This window comes from Coptis chinensis, chromosome 2 (genome assembly GCF_015680905.1).
Source record: "Coptis chinensis isolate HL-2020 chromosome 2, ASM1568090v1, whole genome shotgun sequence".
In the NCBI taxonomy this organism is placed as follows: domain Eukaryota; kingdom Viridiplantae; phylum Streptophyta; class Magnoliopsida; order Ranunculales; family Ranunculaceae; genus Coptis; species Coptis chinensis.
The window spans coordinates 79,162,868-79,182,819 of record NC_141457.1 but is presented as its reverse complement, the minus strand read 5'-3'; the positions used below and the strand labels follow the sequence as shown (position 1 = coordinate 79,182,819).

At 37.1% G+C, this 19,952-nt stretch overlaps 2 protein-coding genes and 1 pseudogene across 2 annotated transcripts; 1 reads left to right on the top strand and 2 right to left on the bottom strand.

Annotated features, from left to right (window-relative positions):
- Nucleotides 1–29: 29 nt before the first annotated feature.
- Nucleotides 30–1,621, bottom strand: LOC147518079 (protein FAR-RED IMPAIRED RESPONSE 1 pseudogene; annotated as a pseudogene).
- A 2,759-nt stretch (nt 1,622–4,380) lies between these two features.
- On the top strand, nt 4,381–4,986 carry LOC147518078 (uncharacterized). The gene has a single exon (XM_086593808.1). It carries the CDS (start codon nt 4,381–4,383, stop codon nt 4,984–4,986), a length of 606 nt encoding a protein of 201 aa, XP_086449934.1.
- Nucleotides 4,987–9,662: 4,676 nt separating this feature from the next.
- On the bottom strand, nt 9,663–16,047 carry LOC147518077 (uncharacterized). The gene is made up of 4 exons (XM_086593807.1): nt 15,433–16,047; nt 15,209–15,328; nt 11,190–11,966; nt 9,663–10,001 (listed from the first exon to the last, which is right to left on the bottom strand). Exons 1-4 carry the CDS (start codon nt 16,045–16,047, stop codon nt 9,930–9,932), a joined length of 1,584 nt encoding a protein of 527 aa, XP_086449933.1. The 3' UTR covers nt 9,663–9,929.
- Nucleotides 16,048–19,952: the final 3,905 nt, after the last annotated feature.

The following is a 19,952-nucleotide window of genomic DNA, read 5'->3' as shown; positions in this document are numbered from 1 at the left end:
TTTGACAAGTGATTTGACTAGTTATATCGTCATGAGGGAGGCATTTGGCAACCCACTTTTGTGAGTTGCATGGATGCCACCTCACTGAAGGGCGTCATGCCTTCAACTTGATATCCATTTTGAACTTTTTGCTGCGAAGAACCCGTGACATTATCTAAAGATGACAACTTCTCAGCTGCTTCTTTCAAAATCTGTTTTACAAGTATATACTTGTCTTTGGATGTACAACCTTCCTCAGCAAGTTTGATACAGCCCACACATAAGTCACTAAAGCATTTCGCTTTAAACTCTGGATTATCCTCGTTTACTCTAGTAGAATTTTCATAAACGATATCCAAAGATTTTGCATCCTTACTCCAACGTTTCAGTACATAGTGAGGTGGGATCTCATACACACCTTTTGCAAATAGAACAACCATTGCGTGTCTGCACAGAAAACCTTTGAACTTCATTATAGATGACAAATACAAGAAACGTTGGTTTTTGAGTCATCCCACACAACTGTGTATTCCTTCGTTCTCTTTTTACCGTTTAGCTTCACTACCAACTCTTGCACTACATGTATATCTTTTTCCCCATCTAGTTGAACTGTACCTCTATTACACAAAGGAATTCGTAATATTTCCTCTTGGAATTTCTTGAATATTCCAAATGTGTATATAGATGCCATCTGAGCTTCATAAGGCGATGTTGTCTTCAAATATGGGGATTTTTGGCGAGTCTCAAAATCTGCTTTCTCTTCATCATTGTATCTCTTTTGTAGAGCTAAATTGTATTGATCTACAAACTCCTTCAAACAAGTCTTACGGTTTACATAATCATCAAAGAAAGAATTTATGCTTTCACTTCGTTGAGACGTTGACATTCCTGCAAAAAAAGTATTATTCAAGCACACCAGAACCCACTGTGTACGACATTCGAACAATGCTAAAAGTCATTCATGATCACCAAGCTCATATGTTTCAATCAGTTTTTTCCACCGTCTTTCGAACTCGTCGACTATCAATGAATCATAAATGCACTTGTTAAACTCATACATGAAGGTCGGATTGGCTACACAAACACTGCCCAATTTCTCAGGTACTTTCTTCAGAATATGCCACAAGCAAAAACGATGGCGTGTTGTTTTTGGAAAAACTTCTTTGATTGCTGCTTTCATCGCCTGGTCTTGATCCGTGGTAATGGCTTTAGGAGCTCTTCCTTCCATTGCAATCAACCATGTTTTAAAGACCCAAACAAAAGATGGTATAGTCTCATCCGTTAGTAAAGCACATCCAAGCAACACTGATTGCCTGTGGTGATTAACTCCTACGAATGGGGCAAATTTCATGGAATATTTGTTAGTCAAGTATGTAGTGTCAAAAGTAACAACGTCACCAAAGTGTGCATAAGCCATCCTTGACTTGGCATCTATCCAGAAAACATTCCTCAAATGTCTCCCTTCATCTAGCTCCATAGCATAAAAAAAGCGAGGATTTGAAACTTGTGTACGAAGAAAAAATTCATAAATAATCTGCGCATCCCTAGTTGACATTGATTCTCTCTTTTCTTTGTCACGAAAATTTCTAAGATCCTTATCCGTGAAAGTCAGATTTTTCACTCCACCCGATTGCTTCACCATTGCTTTGCCATGATCTTGAACACCTCCTCCTCCTACTTGATGAGAGAGTTCTAATTACGTTCTTTTCGGTGTGTTAATCTTCTTTTGTGATCTGAAAAGCGTGAACTATCGGTTCCACTTCATGATTATGCTCTTTAACAATGTCAAGCAAAATCCACTTTCCATTAGTGATTCTCTTCACCTTCATCATTGCCTTACAATCTATCCTTGTGTTCGGTCGTGGGTTTTCAACTCCTTTTGCAAAGACGCGTTTTTGCCTTCTTTAGAACACACATAAGTCCTACCAATCACATCATTGTTGGTTTGAATGCTTCATGTGTTTGTCTCTCTGAATACTAAAGCCAATAATCTTCGCATAGTCATTGTAACATTTATAAGTTTCTTCTTCAGATTCAAATTCCAAACCAACATAGGGATCTACTATTGCATTCTCATTTTCAGCGAACTCCTTGTCAATTTCACCGTCAGCTTCTTCCATGTAAACATTAGTCTCTTCATTTCTAATACTGTCATTGAAGATGGACTTCTCCGCAACCACGTTTCCATCAATGTATATTGCATCATCCATTATTGTTTGTTCAAAACTCAAGTGTCTTGGACTATCCATGGCGTCGACGTAATCCATATACTCTGTCCAATATAGATAAGATTAAAAAATTTAGTAAATTATCTAAATTCTATTTCATTGATGATAAACTGAAAATAAACTTGCTAACTAGATGCGATAAGCAAAACATTGATTCAAAACAATAAAGTACATCATTGCTAACATTTTTTTTGGTCAACCAAAACAAGAACAATAACTGCAATAAATTGTTCCTAATTAAATATGACTCAATCTCGATGAAATTCAATGGGGACACTCAAGGCTAGGAGAAACGGAGGAAAACCCAAACAATTATCAAATAAAAATGAGAGTGCCATCATCCAAGTTAAAGCCTCATGGTAGTAGCTACTAATTTGAAATATTTGATGACTGAAATGTTCAATCATTTTATCTTTGTAAGTGGTGCTTGCTTGCTGGGGTTATTTTGATATCCACTGCGCTACGTGAAACTACCATTTCAATTTTTCTATAATGTATACCAGCGAAAATGAGGGGAGAGAAGAAGCAGGCAAAGTATACAAATTACCTTTTTCCATCAGTTTGTCTCGTTTCCCGCCACTGGCTAAAACCCTCACGCTTTCTTTTTGAGTTTCTTTTTGTTTCAAACTTTCTTTATGAGTTTCACTAATTAAAATTGTAAACATATAGAATAAGTCAACACATATTTTATTTCGACATTTAGCGGGTGAGAATGGTCCTACCCCTTTAATGGTCAGGACGCGCCTACTAGAAAGAGTCGGAGCCATGCAAAGTATGCAACCTCGCTAAAAACTAAATGTTTGGTTTTGAGCTAACAGACTGCGGAAAAATGTATCTCGGAACATTTCGAGAATTCGAGTATAGTATGTTGGATATATCATATATGCAACCACGATCATGTTGTATACTTGTATGTTTGTTCTGTTTTCAAGTTCATTAGAAGTGGGTTAGTGAATATAGAACCACGCTATTAATACTTCACATATTGTTATTTTGTTTCTAGGCAAATTATTTGTAACGAAGAGCTCAACAATAAAAAATGTAACCTAGTTATTTCAATAAAATCTAAACTTCAAAATAAGATCAACAGTAGTAAAACAAGCCCCCCTACGGGCTACGGGAGCTCTGGGCTACTAACAGTTTCGTAGCCTAAATGCAACATATGAACTACCTTAATTTCCAACCTGATTGTCAAGTGGCTAGAAACTTTCAAAGACACCAAAAGCAAATGAGAATGCCAGCAAAATACTTGGCTCATCAAGTTAGAACTACCAAATTAAATTGAACTTCCGTAAAAGCTTAAACAGTGTAGATGCTTTTGTCTAAACAGTCAAAACTGTTAACCGGTAGATGAGAGCATCTTTTGAAAAGCCCATAGTGTGTTTGGCCCATTTCGTGCCTAAACTATGTTTTGAGTCTATCAGTCAGGGAAATACGGTGATAACCATAGAAGTAAAAAGATCGACATCAACAAAATCGGATATCGATTGAGAGATTAAAACAGATGCGAGATTCTCGGATATGCAATCTTGTTGAGAGAAAGTAAATGGGGGTTGATTGAGTGAGTTTGAGGTTGCCTTTAAAAAGAGAAAAACTCACACGGTAAAGATGAGCTTTTCACCAGAAAGTTTGCTGGAGATATTGAAGTGGATTTCTTCATCTTGTCAATCCAATGATCTTATTGTTGCGACTACATGAGATCACTAAATTGAGTTCTTCCATACGTATTAATTGTTGGTAGCTCTTGCGAAGGGAGTGAATCTTTTTCCCGCGAAAGGAGACGAAAGGTTACAATATTGAGGAGTACGATATTCGGGTAATCATGGGACTTGATCCTCGTTGTGAGTATTCTTACTTTGTAACTGATTGATTTATATAGTGGATTTTTATCTCACTACCTGAGATAGGTAGTGACGTGGATGTTTCCCAGTGATTGGGTTTACCACGTAAAAAAATTCTCTGTGTCTTGTATCGTTTTATTTTTTCAGTGTGATTGTCATAGATAATTGTTTGCTTGTGCATGATTAAATCTAATTGGGAACATTGAATTCATCGAGATTACTCTGTGAAATCGTATATGGGAATTTCAATTGGTATCAGAGCGGTTACGCTCTTAAAGGTTTAAAAGCCTAGGCATGATTTTTTTTTGTTCCTTAAAAAAAAAAATTGTTAGATGAAAGTTGATAAGTTTGGTACTTCTAATCGACCTCCTCAATTTGATGGGAAAAACTTTCCCTACTGGAAAGCTAGAATGACAGCTTACCTACAAGCCTTAGGTTATGATGTTTGGATAGCTGTAGAAGATGGTTGGGTTCATCCTACTCAAACTATCGGGTCTGGTGACACTACTGTAAATTCATTAAAACCTAGAAACCAATGGACTGATGTTGAGAAGACATTGTCTCGTCATAATAATAAGGGTCGTAGTGCTATCTTCATGGCCATGAATCCTAACGAATTCAGATGCATTTCCACTTGTACCACCTCAAAAGAGGCTTGGGATAAGCTTGTTATTTCGCATGAAGGTGATAGTGCTGTCAAAGAGAGTAAGCTTGAGTTGCTTACTACTCAATTTGAGACCATGAAGATGGAAGATAGTGAGACATTTGATGAATTCTTTATCCGTCTCCAAGATGTGATTAACTCTAGCACGGCTTTTGGTTTAGAGTATCCAGATGTTCAAGTTGTTCGCAAGATCTTGAGGTCATTACCTAAGAGGTTTAGATCTCGAAAAGATGCCATTCAAGAGGCACATGATATAAAAAAGAATGTCCATTGAGACTCTTGCGGGCAAATTGCGCACTTTTGAGATGGAATTAGAGTATGAAAATCCTCAGAAGATCGAATAAGAATTTAGCTTTCAAGAGTTCATCTTATTCTAATTCTTCTAAGGATTTCTCTGAAAATGATGCCTCTCTCGAGGATGAGTCTTTTGATATTGATCATGAGATTGCTCTTATTTCTAGAGATTTCCAGAAACTATTGAAAATAAAACATCGAAGAGAATTTACTGATAAAGTGAAATTTAATAATCAAGTGTCAAGACCTCATGATAGGTTCAAAACTGAAAATAGACCAGACAAGTCTTTTACTGATTTCTCAAAAGTCCAATGTTATAAGTGTAATAGGTTCGGTCACTATGCTCACAATTGTCCTACGAAATTGAATGAGAAACCCTTAGAGAAAAGGAAAGCCAACATTTCTGTAACTTGGGATGATAGTGATGACGAGATTGAACTTGATGATTCCCAAGCTGATGAAATTGTTAACTATGTTGTGTATGGTGCTAGTCTTTGTGGAGATCTTGAGGAATCTGACAAAAATAGTTTTGCAAGTAGCAAGTTGAATAATTTTGAGTCGAGTGTTACTGATGATGATTGGGCTGAGATGTACTCTAACTCTGTTGCCAAGTGTATCAAGCTTGACAAGACAAATAAAAATCTTATAGTCAAGTTTGATGCACTTAATGCTCAAGTTTTAATAGGAGCTGAGGAGTACAATATTCAGGCTGAATTGTTTGAACAAGAAAAACAAACTTTTTTAAGCAAAATTGATGTTCTAGAGAGAGAATTTTGATAGCGAAGAAAAATGCAAATCTGTCTTGGCTGAAGTTGAGCAAACCAAGAAAGACTTGGTGTTTACTCAACATCAACTTTAAGCCTTCACTAATGGTGTTCAACAACTTGACAAAATGCTTGGGGTGGGTAAATCTCATTCTGACAAGAGAGGTCTGGGTTATAATGATGTTAATGCATCATCTTCTAATACCTCTTGTGCTATTACTTTTGTGAAAGTTAAGGAACATCCTGCAACTATGGTCTCTCCTAGTGTCAGCAGAAACAGTGTAAGAGCTCATAAGAAACTTCCTATTCAAAAGGTTCGGTTTGAGTCAAAGTCTATTGTCAAACATAAAGTGTTTACATGTTATGCTTGTGGTAGAATGGGACATCTTGCGCCTTTTTGTTGGTACAATCATTATTCTTCTTTTCATGGAAACGGATTTCAGAATTCTTATGTGCCCTTTCGACAAAAATCACCCAGGTTGGTCGATTCGTAGGGGTTTAAGCCTGGTAATCTAAGACCAACTGGTCTGGACTTACCAATCGACAACCTATTACAAGGGATGATTCCTCTCCAATATATAAAGTCTCTCTCTCTTGGGGCACAGGTATGTAACCACCCTGGTCGGTAGATTCGTAGGGGTTTCCACCTGGTAATCTAAGACCAACTGGTCTGGACTTACCAATCGAAAGCCTGTTATAAGGGATGGTTCCTCTCCAATATATCTATATATATTAAGGAAAAGAAAAAGAAAAAGCAAAAGAAAAAGAAAAATAAAAAGAAAGAAAGAAAGAAAGAAAGAAAGGAAGAACGAATAATACTAATGCTTATTCTTGTATTTTCTTGAGTTGCTGCTTTTCATTTTCATATAGTTAGTTGCTGTCATATCATTCCCGATGGAAACTATGCTTCACAAATGTGTGTTGAGCATTGATCTCTTGCACAAACAGAAGTCTGCACTATAAGTCTTGCATTATGGTCCTAATACGCATTGTGATTTTGTTTTCAATGCGTTATATGACTTGTTTTTTTTTTGCAGCTCATGTCATGTGGTCGAAAGTTACAAGTTTAGTCTTGCCAATGCCATTTTCTGAATGGTTCTTTATGAATGTGCTTAACTTCTTCTTATGCATGTTTGCATTTCATGTTCTCCTCTTTCATTGTTTTTGGGTACAGAGTTGTCCTGCCACTTCTTGCAGAGCGTGTTACTCCTTCACTTCATATTCTCTGCCTCTTTCATTTTTTTTTTTTTTTTTTTTTTTTTCATAACAGGGAAAATTTTTTACTTGTTGCTCTGCTGGCCTCTCCTTCTGTGTCACTCCTTATGCTGTGAGCGTTCAAATGGAAGTTGTGTATATTGGCGGGAGTGTTTTCTGTCCTTGCGATTTTGGTACAGTTTCAGCATGATTAATGTCTCTACTCTCTTACTCTGGGATGATGTAAGTGAGTCTCTATCTAGTGTGTGTAATCCTTGAAAATGCTTAATGGAAGTTTTCCTGCAACATTTATTGACCGATTCCTTCTGACATTTCCATGCTTTCTTGTTTTTTAAAAAGAGTGTGTCATTAGTGGATACTTCTTTTGAGTCCTGCAGTAGCCCTATTCATTTTTTTTGCATCTTAATGTGTGACTGCTCTCTTTGTCAAGGTCAGAACCTGCTGTCACATGGATTACTTGATTGGTTGTTGCTTGTGGTTACTCTGCAATATTTTATTTTTCATATATTATCAGTGTTTTTTTTGCTCTGCCTTCATTTCTTATGTGTCCATATTTGATGTCTCATGGCCTGGTTTGTAGATTTCCTTTCCATCAATAAGCTATCTCCTGAAGTTCTATGTTTTGTATGGTGATCTCTTAGTGAGGGGGAGTTCCACATGCACCCCTACTTGTTTTCATTTAGGGGGTTTTTCATTTAGGGGGATTCGTCTTTTGTTGGCTACGTTTCTCATTGCTTCTGTTGCGTAAATTTTTGTTGCTCATTACCCATCTTCACTTTTGTCCTTTCGTGACAAAAAGGGGGAGATGTTTCACTGGTTTGCTCTATGTGCAGCGGATGGTCTTATTCCAAAGAGAATGCAGGATTTTTGAAAAGCATAAAGATCTTTGGTTTAGTTTTGACTTGGATGATATGAGGTGTTGAAAACCTTGTGGAGACTGAGTGTTTCGGAAATGTTTATGCTACAGATGAAGTCAAATAAGAAGAGAGCCGGCTGATGCTGAAGTGAGGGGGAGAATTATGTGTGGAACTGGAACTTTGTGTTTTGAGTTTTCTTGAGTCCTTTGTAATTATCATTATGTCATTAGCAAGAAGTCTTTTGATGTATTTTCCAGTGAATTGTTTGTAAGCTCTCTCTAAGGTTTTGTCACGAAATTGGCCAAAAGGGGGAGATTGAAAAGCCCATAGTGTGTTTGGCCCATTTCGTGCCTAAACTATGTTTTGAGTCTATCAGTCAGGGAAATACGGTGATAACCATGGAAGTAAAAAGATCGACATCAACAAAATCGGATATCGATTGAGAGATTAAAACAGATGCGAGATTCTCGGATATGCAATCTTGTTGAGAGAGTCGTAACAGGGTTGATCGAGTGAGTTCAAGGTTGCCTTTAAAAAGAGAAAAACTCACACGGTAAAGATGAGCTTTTCACCAGAAAGTTTGCTGGAGATATTGAAGTGGATTTCTTCATCTTGTCAATCTAGTGATCTTATTGTTGCGACTACATGAGATCACTAAATTGAGTTCTTCCATACGTGTTAATTGTTGGTAGCTCTTGCGAAGGGAGTGAATCTTTTTCCTGCGAAAGGAGACGAAAGGTTACAATATTGAGGAGTACGATATTTGGGTAATCATGGGACTTGATCCTCGTTGTGAGTATTCTTACTTTGTAACTGATATAGTGGATTTTTATCTCACTACCTGAGATAGGTAGTGACGTGGATGTTTCCCAGTGATTGGGTTTACCACGTAAAAAAATTCTCTGTGTCTTGTCTCGTTTTATTTTTTCAGTTTGATTGTCATAGATAATTGTTTGCTTGTGCATGATTAAATCTAATTGGGAACATTGAATTCATCGAGATTACTCTGTGAAATCGTATCTGGGAATTTCATCTTTAATAAGATTAATACAAACCATTCTAGTGTTATGAGACACTTTCCAGGATGACATTCCTTACCTTATGGAGTCAAGCTGCAACGGCTGTCTTGGCAGTTCTGAGCCTGTAATTTCATGACAACTTGAAATAAGACCGAAAAACCAAACCACCATTAACTTTCATTTTTATTAACACAAAATCCTGACCCGCTGCTAGTAAACATCATGTCAAAACTCAAAACCCGCTAGTTGAGTTTTAGTTCGGCTTCTAACTTGGAATTTGTAATCACAATTACGGTTTTTGTTTATTCTGTTTTCAAGCTTATTAGATGTGCGCTGGGGACTGATAAATCTCTATGGCCTTTGGATACTAAATTTTCATGATGTAAATATGTAATCAATAGAAGTTGTAATACAAAGCGTGACTTGGAATACTAAAAATTCAGAGTAAGATCAACATAAGTAAGAAACACCAGTGAGATTGCATACGCAATACCATTCCCAGATTCTGTACTAGAAATAAAAGAGCCAATACCACCAGTTTATTTTTGGAAAAACTTGTAATTTCATTAGCCAAGCAAAGCCTCGAATCCTCAATACCTACGCAGCAAGCCGTGTATGAACAACCTTAATATTCCAACCTGAATTTCACATGGTAATAATATTTCAAACACACCAAAAGCAAATGAGAATGCCAGTAAAAACTTGTCTCATCAAGTAGCTAATATAAAGCTTAACAGTGAAGATGAGTTCCTCTGGTCAAACACTATCAAAAAAAAAATGTTCCTCTGATCAATCAAAGTATGACAGCATCTTGATTAAAAAACAATTTACCATACCATTCAAGGTTACGAAGACCAGGATGAAATTCCTTACCTTCTCACATAAGAGAATTCAGAACAATCAAAACAAACACTCCCTGCTATACCAAGCCTGGCATTTGAAAAGGTACCTTACATTACATTAAGTATTTATGTACCTTCAGAGTATTACAACACTAAGTATTACAATCTTTAGTATGTATCTTCAAAGTATCTTCTAGTCTAGTCTACTCCAGTCCGAGTTGGATCCTTAGTTCTTCTGGCAAAATACACTGGTAAGAGCTGTCCTGGAGGTTAATGAGGCCTTGAGAATGGAGCGAGCCTGCATTAGAAATAAACTGGCATTAAGCAATCTTCAATAATATTTGCTGACAGAAAGCTTTCAGATACTCAAACTAGACTATTAAACAATAAGCTTCCACTCAGGATATTCCCTTGAAACAACTCTGTAAGTCAGAGTATAACAACCTACCATAATGCAGATGTTGTTGGTTTGGTACAGTGTGAAACATTGCAACTGCAAAATCCAGATACACTAATTATGTAAGGGAAACTAATCTAATCGGTTTTCTTTTGATTTCTCTGGGATGATCTAGATAGCAGTCACACTATAATGTACATACAATCTCATGATTATGTGTTATGTTTATATATATTGCAACTACTGACTAGTAAAATTTAAATAATTTATGCAAACTCAGATTCGCTCGTTCGCCATCTACCAATGTTGTGAGTTAAGAATCCTTATACTAGTATCCCATTTACCAATCACTTTTGCAGTCTACAAAGCATGGCAATACAGCATTTACTCAAATTGTAGCATAACTTAAGTTATTGCTGATATATGCAGAAGTAATTACTGAACCGCTAGTGCTTTCGATATAGGAAGCAATTGGCGCTAGATACAAATATTCTCAAACAAGTTCATAGAAAAATTATGTCCACGAAATCATGATCAAAGAATACAAAAAGAAATTGCTATTTCAAAAGTATAGTTAGCCTTCTTGTACATATAGTATTCCATTAAGAGAACTATACGAGATTAAGGGCATAGCATTACTTGACGTCTTGACCAGTGTATGGAGAGTGTGTTATTCACTTGATCATTTCGTATAATACATGATTAGCTGGGCAAAATAGAGATTCTGGTATGGATGAAATGTGAAGTTTATAAGTTATGTATTCTACAAGAAGGGTTCTAGAGGAATTTTGACACAAATTATTTCATATATGCCAAATAATTCAGCAGTAAAATAAATTTTACTGATTCACATAAATGAATCCAAATCCTCCGCGTGGAGGGAAGGTTGGAAAACTCTCATCCTTCAATGAAATACATGCGATAGTTGGTGTGAATAGGGAACTTGGTGCATTAAAAGGTAACACCAAGTAACAATGGACAATTTCACTTGTCCAGAAGGATTTCTAAATTCAAGACCAAACCAAAAGTTGCACTTTAATCAAGTTTGAACATATAATTTCAAGAGAGAAGTGATGACACAGTATTTACCACTTTTTCACCCACGCTGACAATTCGTTCCTCTAATTCGCTGAGTGGCACACCCAGTTTGTTGACAAAGGAGACACTGGAGATTGGTGAAAGTGGCTCTACAATTAGCTCATCAGTTACCATAAACATCCTGGATTTCTTAAGAAATCCATTTCCTCTTTTAACAACTGTATCAAGAAATTTTGGATTGACGAAACTCAATTTTCCTCGATCTAAGCCATGTCCGCAAACGCCACCTTGATCAACAGCAACCTTCCCTTTAATACAAGTTAAACACTTGAGAACAGTCGTAACACGCAAATCTTCTTCCTCCATCTGCAATAACTGATTCTCGCAGCTGTGATGGGCAGCAACCTTAGGATGTAGAAGTATATCATTGCATTCCTTGAACTGCGCAGGATTCCCATTGCGCATATCTTCCACGCTTTTATATAAATTATCTATGCTTCTTATGGAAGAATCTCTACCAAGAAGTTCTAGGGCAGATCCCATTGGGAAACCAAGAAAACTAAACAGAAAATCCAAGAAGTTTTCCTTGGCTGCAGCATATACAACTTTTTCCTTGTTTCTTTTTCCCATATATAGAATTTTGTTTGGTTTTTTAATCAAAAGAGTCAAGCTCCCCATTTTAGTGTCTAACGCTGTTCGGGGTACTTGAGGCTTTATGTCCACTGACTCGCTTCTAATCATATTTGGACTAATCCACTTTCTCTTTGAAAGTAACACATCCGACAGTGGCGTCTTTGAGAGAAGGGAACAAAACAGTAAATTCAAGACCTGAACATGAACAAGAGAAGCAACCAGTTAAATGAAAATAAGTTTTCACCATTTCAATCATTTAGATATTGGTTTATAATCCCTAATCCATAATTTTAAGCATAAGTGTAACACTTATACACATTCATTGTGCATAAAAGAAAAACAACAATTTGAGCAACCACAAGAATTTACAAGTTATACTTTAGCAAATAGCCACGCAGAAGAAACATCAGAAGTAATACTGATGCGGACGACATCAGTATGGTAAAAGCCCATGGGTTGTGAGCTCACTAGTTTAGTTATTCTATTTTAGTTGTTGACACGTGTTGTGTTACTATTGGTTTATAGTTTTTAGGATTAGTATAAATAACGGATTTGTAATTAGGGTTAGGGAGTTGTGTTATTGAAAATATTTCAGAGAGAAATAAAGATTTGTTTTAGTTTTCGTTGTTTTGTTTAATTCAAGAGTAGATTTGATAAACTGAAGCTTCTGCAAGTTTAATCCACATTATTTGGTATCGGAGAACGAATCATTCCTGAGTAAAATCCAATTTTTCTTTTTCTTATTCGTTTTAATTTTTCATGTTACTGTTCACAGAACACTGTTCATCGGAAACACTATTCATGTATCACTATTCATCGCGTTACTGTTCACCCGAAAATTAATTTTCTGTCTTTGTCTTCTTTCAAGATCAAAGTTTTAATTTTTATGCCGTATATCAAGAAACCAGAGATGGAACACCTAGAAAAAATTTATCAAGGTTTGAATGCCAAGTTTGAAGCTATGCAAGAAACCTTGAATGCACTTCTAGCCGCCCAACAACAAAATTCTAGGGTTTCTCCAGAAGTTAGTTTACCTTTTCAACAGCCGTCACAGGTTCCACCATTAATGGCACCTTCTTAGAGTTTTCAGACACCACCAGTTTCTATGCCATTCAGCTATTATCCAGATCTCTATCAGCAACAGATGATATATCAGGGTTGTTCTCTTTATTATCAGTCTTGGAACCCTAGTCAATATCATTATGTTCCTCTTTATGCGCCAAACCCGAACGGGATATCGCCTCAATCATACATCCACGGCAAAGGTTTCGTCTTTGTTGCTCGATCTTTGCGGGGTCTTGAAGTGGTGGGTGCGCCTATTGTGACTATAGTACTCTCGCCTCCTACTTTGGTTACTACTACTGCACCAGCAGATACTACAGTAATTCCAACACCCACAGATAATGTCTTGCTAGAATAGGTTGCAGATCAGTACCAACCACTGCGTCCTTTTGATGTTCTGTCTGGTCACTCGACTCCTCACCCAGGTCTTACTAATACAGCTGCAACAACAGGCCAGAAACGAGTTGAACAATGGCTCCAGCATGATCATCCAGTCGAGGTTCCTCCATTAGTTCATGAACTTTTTAATCACGTTGTGTCATGTTTTGAGCGTGATAACAAACGAAATCAGCAAGTTCATCACCTTCCTTTGCAACAAAGATGTTCTGCTGACCAGATCTATGAAGGTCTTGTTCATCCAACTCAGCGAGCACAACGTGGTGGTTATATTGATTCTTTTCTAACCAATTTTGAGAAGGTTTTTGCTCACAGCCACAAAACACTTAAACGCATACTTCATGACTTTCAATATTCATTGTGTTTCAAGAAAGGAGTACTAGCAGTATTATGGTATCATGTTATTTGTTTGAGTAGATATTTGGGAAAGATTCGAGGTCGAATTCCTCAGAACCTCGAGAGGGTGACATATACAAGTTTGAAGAGCTTTTGCATATTGGTAGGTTTTTATGTCAACAAGCTTGTGGACAAGCTTCTTCAACATGGAGAGAGTGATGCGGACATCAGTATGGTCAAAGCCCATGGGTTGTGAGCCCACTAGTTTAGTTATTCTATTTTAGTTGTTGACTCGTATCGTGTTACTATTGGTTTATAGTTTTTAGGATTAGTATAAATAACGGGCATGTAATTAGGGTTAGAGAGTTGTGTTATTGAGCATATTTCAAAGATAAATAAAGATTTGTTTTAGTTTTAGTTGCTTTGTTTAATTTAAGAGTAGATTTGATAAACTGAAGCTTCCGCCAATTTAATCCTAAATTAACCTTTTTGTCTGAAACAATTATAGGGTCTACCTCAACCCTAAAACTTATTAAAAAAAAAAACAAAAAATCGTCTAGAACAATTCCCCAGAAACAATCAAAGAGAAATGCAAAACCTCATAAATTCCTCATTGCTTGCCTGCATCGTCGACCACTTGATTGTCAATGTCATTCACATAATCGTCTCCAAGTGGAACTTCTCCTTGAAAAAGTTTTTGCCTCATCATCATCAAAACCTCTGACAACTATTTGTCAAGAAAATATCATGACGACTATCTAAAAAAACAATATAAAACAAAAACTATGGCGCGCTTGTGCCATAACCCAAAAAAAAGGCAAGTATGGGGCAACAAGGCGAGAGCCTAATTCTATGCGGCTATGCGCCATATTTCTTAATCGAGTTCCAAGCTCCAACAACATTGGTGTTAAGGGATCAGCCCCAACACTGAATTTCATAATTCTTTATTTGCTATCCCTAGGCCGTGCAATTTCTTTTTATCATTTTGTAATTAATGTATTTCGTAATGACTAGCCCTATAACTCCAAGCATCCAAGCAATTCATTTTAGCTTAATTAAAAGATAAATTGATCAAAACTCCATTACTACAACGATCTTCACCCGAATATAAAAATTATAGGGACAATACGAAGTAGAGTTTGATACATATAAACCTATATAAGTCTCATATAGTTTAGAAATTCATATTAAAAAGAAATAGCAAGCTTTTGTTAACCATGCAACTAGAAAAAGCAAGGGATATTCTGAGTAAAAGATGATAAATTCATTCAAGTTTACTCATTACTATAGAGGCACACAAAACCTACATTAAAATCAAACCATACAATAAGGTGTCCATGTGATGAAGATTATCATCACAAAACACCAACCAGGTAAAAATACTCATAACGTTTGGAAATTTCATCCAAAACAGAAAAATCAGGACCACAATTCTACTAAAACCTAAATTTCTCTTTAAAGGTCGAGAGTTTTAGATCAATAAACTTTTGTGAGGTTGATCTTACTGGCTTAGAGAATTTTTTGTGCAGTTAGATTACAATTGTGAATTTTACGGGGTCCCAACAACAACGAGAGTATGTGCAGAGCCTTTTTTTAGAGTTTTATAGACCTACTAAAATATAATTCTTTTACATCAAGCTCACCCTTCTTATGTCCAATGAGACACTTCTTTTCATAATTGCATCAACCCATTTTTTGTTTGAAAGAAACACATCCGACAGTGGCGTTGTTGAGAGAAGCGAACGGAACAGCAATTTCAGGACCTACTCATATACAAGACAGAAAAGTCAGGTAAAAATTAATTTCGAAAGTGTAACAGTAGAAGATTTTAGACATATTAACATTACAATGTGGGCATGTGGCTTACCTGGTTTGCACCAACAGATACAATTCTCTCTTCAGCAGATCTTGCTTCTTCGATATTAAAGTGGCAAAGAGTTGACAGACTGGTTTCATTACAAACTTCCCTTACGACCAAATCATCACTGATAATAAATTTTTTATTTCCCTTCACAAACACTCCATTGAGTTCATCCCCTTCAGTAATTTTTTGGGGCTTCCTAAGCACTGGTTTATCCATGTTTGTAGTGCAGTGACATTTAGTATTCTCAAACATACTCAGCAAGCAGGTAGTTTCCGTAACACAAGTCCACGTAGGACATATGTAATACAGAGGGTAAGTACATACGTCCACTACTAGATTTCTGTTTTTATATTCATATGCATTTCTAGGCATGAGCAACATGGACTTGAATGCTTCTGTTTCAAAATTCTTCCTGTCAAGAGCCTCCACACTTTTATACAAAGCATCCATGCATCCCAACTTAGACTGCTTTTTGGCTAATCGGACAATGGTACCAATCGGAATTGTCAAGAAACTAAAGAGAACATCAACAAAGTCCTTATCGACCTCCGCAAACACCACTTTGTTCTTCTTCTTGTCTACCAGAAGCTTTAAAATTATAGTTTTGTTTTCCGCCATTATCGTTATCTGAAATAATACCAATAAATCTTTGATAAATAACAATGTGGGCAGTTAAAAGGCCAACACTTTTGCTAAAAAGCTTTGCAACCACAGTACCACAGTACCACACTACCAATTCTCTAAACTATCAAAATGACACTTGAAGTTGAGGATGCTAAGTTTTTCTAAATGCCAATTTAACAACTCAAAAGCCAACACATGTCCTAACAACAATATTATAATGTGATAGTAAAAATCAAAACGTTATTAATTTACTAAACAGATTAACAAGTCTACATACTGTGTAACACATGAAGGATTAAAAAGATTATGGTTTTTATGAAGTTATTTACCTGGAGTGAAGAAGGAGCTCTGCAAATGACGTTTGTAGGGAAACCCTAGGATTAGGAGATAGTAAAGTTGGTCTAGACTCTAGAGTAGAGTGAGTAGTGCTGGACTAGCCTAATTATAGAAAGATGGCAAGAAAATATCTTCATGAACTTAAAGGCATTGAGGCAACCCATTTTGTGGGCTGCATAAATGCCTCTCACTAGAAAACACATTTTTTGTCTTCAGGACAAACAAAAGTTGTTATTTTCAATGAGGTGGCATGTGAGCAACTCACTCGAAGATTGAGGAGCTACATTGGGTTGGTCCTGAATATTTTTTTTTCCCTGAATGATTAAACGTTCAATTATATTGTTGAAGGGCAGGCTTTAGATAGATTAAAATGCAAAGACATGGTTGGTTTGGCGGATTCGTAGGCAACTGCCTTGAGTTTAAGGGATGGGTCAAGCCGCTTGTAAAAATAACAATAGCTCAGTTTCCATGTAACTTCACATGCTTTTGCTCTGCCATAGATAGGCTTCTCTTCCTTAACATTCCCCCAGATTCCCTCACTCTAATATCTTGGCATGGATCTATTCCCTTTGAGCTCATGCTGCTACAATTCCTCACACACTCACTCACTCATGTTTTATATCACTATTTTGATATCAGTCAATTGTCAAGTGCAGATTTTTCGTGAGAAAGAAGTAATGAAGAATGATGACATAATTAAACTTTTATTTTCTCAAGTTAACATGCATTGTTTTGTTTATCGACGAAAAAACAATAATTAAGTATAAACTGGTTGATGTTAGAAGCAGTACGTGGCTTGGTTAAGAAGAAAGTTGGTTAAGAAGAAGGATATGCGCGCGGAGATTGTCTACATTTTGAAGTCTATAGAAAGCATAGCCAGTGAAGTAGTGATGGGAACGTTGATCTAGAAAAAACAAGAAAAGAAGAACGCACAGCTAGCTTGGGTTGGGGTTTAATACCGATACCAATTGATTTCCAACTACATAAATAATTTGTATTAGGATCAATAACAACTCTAGACAACAATCTAAATATTCCCTACAACCAAACTAACATGCCAAACTCGCTAAACAACTATTAACAACAGATAATAATGTAAAACAGTAAAAACATACTACAACACAAAGATATACCATAGTTCGGCCAATGGTGCATACACAATCACTTTTTTCAGTCTCTCACCTTACTAGATCACTCATCTCTCTTTACAGGATTGTTTCTTTATAAATGTTATCTCTCAATCTTGATTACTTTCAAGATTGGGTTTCCTCTCTGTGTGTTGTATATTTTCGTGTCTCAGCATGTGTTAGGTTTTGCCAAAAACCCAAACCTTATATTGCAAACTCGTGGTTTTGCAAAAATAGAAGTTCTAACGAAAATAGGCATGGGCGCGGGTGCGCCTTGGGCAAAGCCAAAGTTGAGCGTGCGCGCTCTAAAAACACTGGAGGTTGTCCAGGCCACGGCATGGGCATGGGTATGGGTCGCGCCTTGAGCAAGACTAATCTGAGCGCGTGCTTGCTTAAGCTTCTCCACGCAAGCTGAACTCCTTTTCTCCTCATGTGAGGGATAATCTCCCCCTCCCGAACATGTAGGGGGGATACCTCCATGCAATTTCCAAATCAACAGGAGGAGTCTGCTACCATTCCGGCAGTAGCACAATAAACATCAAACTTACTTTTCGGTAAGACTTTGGTCATCATATCCGACCCGTTTTTGTCGGTATGGATCTTCTCGATACACAAATGTTTGTCTTCGAGTACTTCTCTAATCAAATGATAGCACACATGTATGTGATTGGATCTAGAATGAAAACTCTGACTGTCACATAGAACTACAAACTGTTTCTGCTTTAATCATAGTTCATCGAAGAATCTCTTCATCCATAGCATCTACTTGCAACACTCAGTGGTTGCAATATACTCGGCTTCTGTAGTGGAGAGAGCAACACACTTTTGCAACTTAGATTGCCAAGAAACTACTCCCCTTGCAAAAGTAACCAGATACCGGAGGTGGACTTCATCGAGTCAACATCACCTGCCATGTCTGCATCAGTGTAACCTTCAAGTAAGGACTTACTTCCACGAAAACACAAACACGATTTGGAAGTGCCCTTGAGATATCTCAATATCCACTTAACACCTTCCTAATGTTCCTTACCCGGATTTGATAGAAATCGGCTTACAACACCAACGGCGAAAACAATATCCGGTCTTGTACACACCATTTCATACATCAAGCTGCCCACTGCAGATGCATAAGGAATCTTTTCCATCTAACTCTGCTCATGGTCACCCTTTGGACACATCTCTTTGGTCATGTGGAACTGGCCACCAAGCAGACAACTAACTGGCTTCACTTAATCTATGTTGAATCTCTTCAACACCTTCTCAATGTAGCTTTCTTGAGAAAGCCACAACTTCCCACTCTTTTTGTCACGAGTGATCCGCATCCCAAGTATCTGCTTTGCTTGACCCAAATCCTTTATCTCAAAGGACTTACTCAAGTTTTTCTCCAGCTTGGATATCTTGTTGATGTTTGAGCCAACTATCAATATATCATCCACATACAACAATAGCACTATGAAATCCCCGTCTGGAAATTTCTGAACAAACACACAATGATCGGAAGCAGACTTTTTGTATCCTTGCTTTGCCATAAAGGAATCAAACTTTATGTATCACTGTCTCGGCGCTGAATTGCTTCAATCCATATAAGCTCTTTATCAGCTTGCATACTAGGTGATCCTTGCCTTTGACCTCAAACCCCTCTGACTGGTCCATGTAGACATCTTCTTCAAGGTCTCCATGAAGAAAAGTTGTCTTAACATCTAGCTGCTTAACCTCTAGGTTCATACTTGCGGTAATACCCAATACCACCTGGATAGAAGTCATTTTCACTACAGGAGAGAAATCTCATCAAAGTCAATACCTTTCCTTTGACCAAATCCTTTCACAACAAGGCGAGCTTTGTGCCTTGGGTGTGGATTATTCTCCTCATACTTGACTTTGTAGATCCACTTATTCTTGAGAATTTTTCTTCCTTTCGGTTTCTCAACTAGCTCATAAGTGTGATTCTTATGCAAAGAATCTATCTCATCATGCATGACCTTCAACCACTTCTCTTTGTCTGTACCTTCAAGTGCCTCTTGATAGTACATAGGTTCTCCACCATCAGATAGTAAAACATACGTATGTGGCAGATACTTGGTTGAAGCTTGTCTATCTCTGTCAGACCTCCTTGCCCCATCTGCTGGTGCCTCAGGAGAATGCACTTCTGCTTGCTCAGGTGGTGGTTCATGCACTTCATCTGCATGCATCTTCTATATCAATAGGTTCTATCCCATCATGAGCAATAAAATTCTTATCATGAGCTTCAAACTCATGGTTCTCTTCATTCTCAATGCCTTCTGCACGTTCGACAGTAGAAACTTCTAGTTCTGAATCAACAAGATCATTGGTAAAAGCCTTTAGCTTCTCACCCTCTTCAAAGTCTGTTATGATTTGGTCTTCTAAGAACACAATATCTCAACTTCAGATTACTTTCTTGTTAATTGGATCATAGAG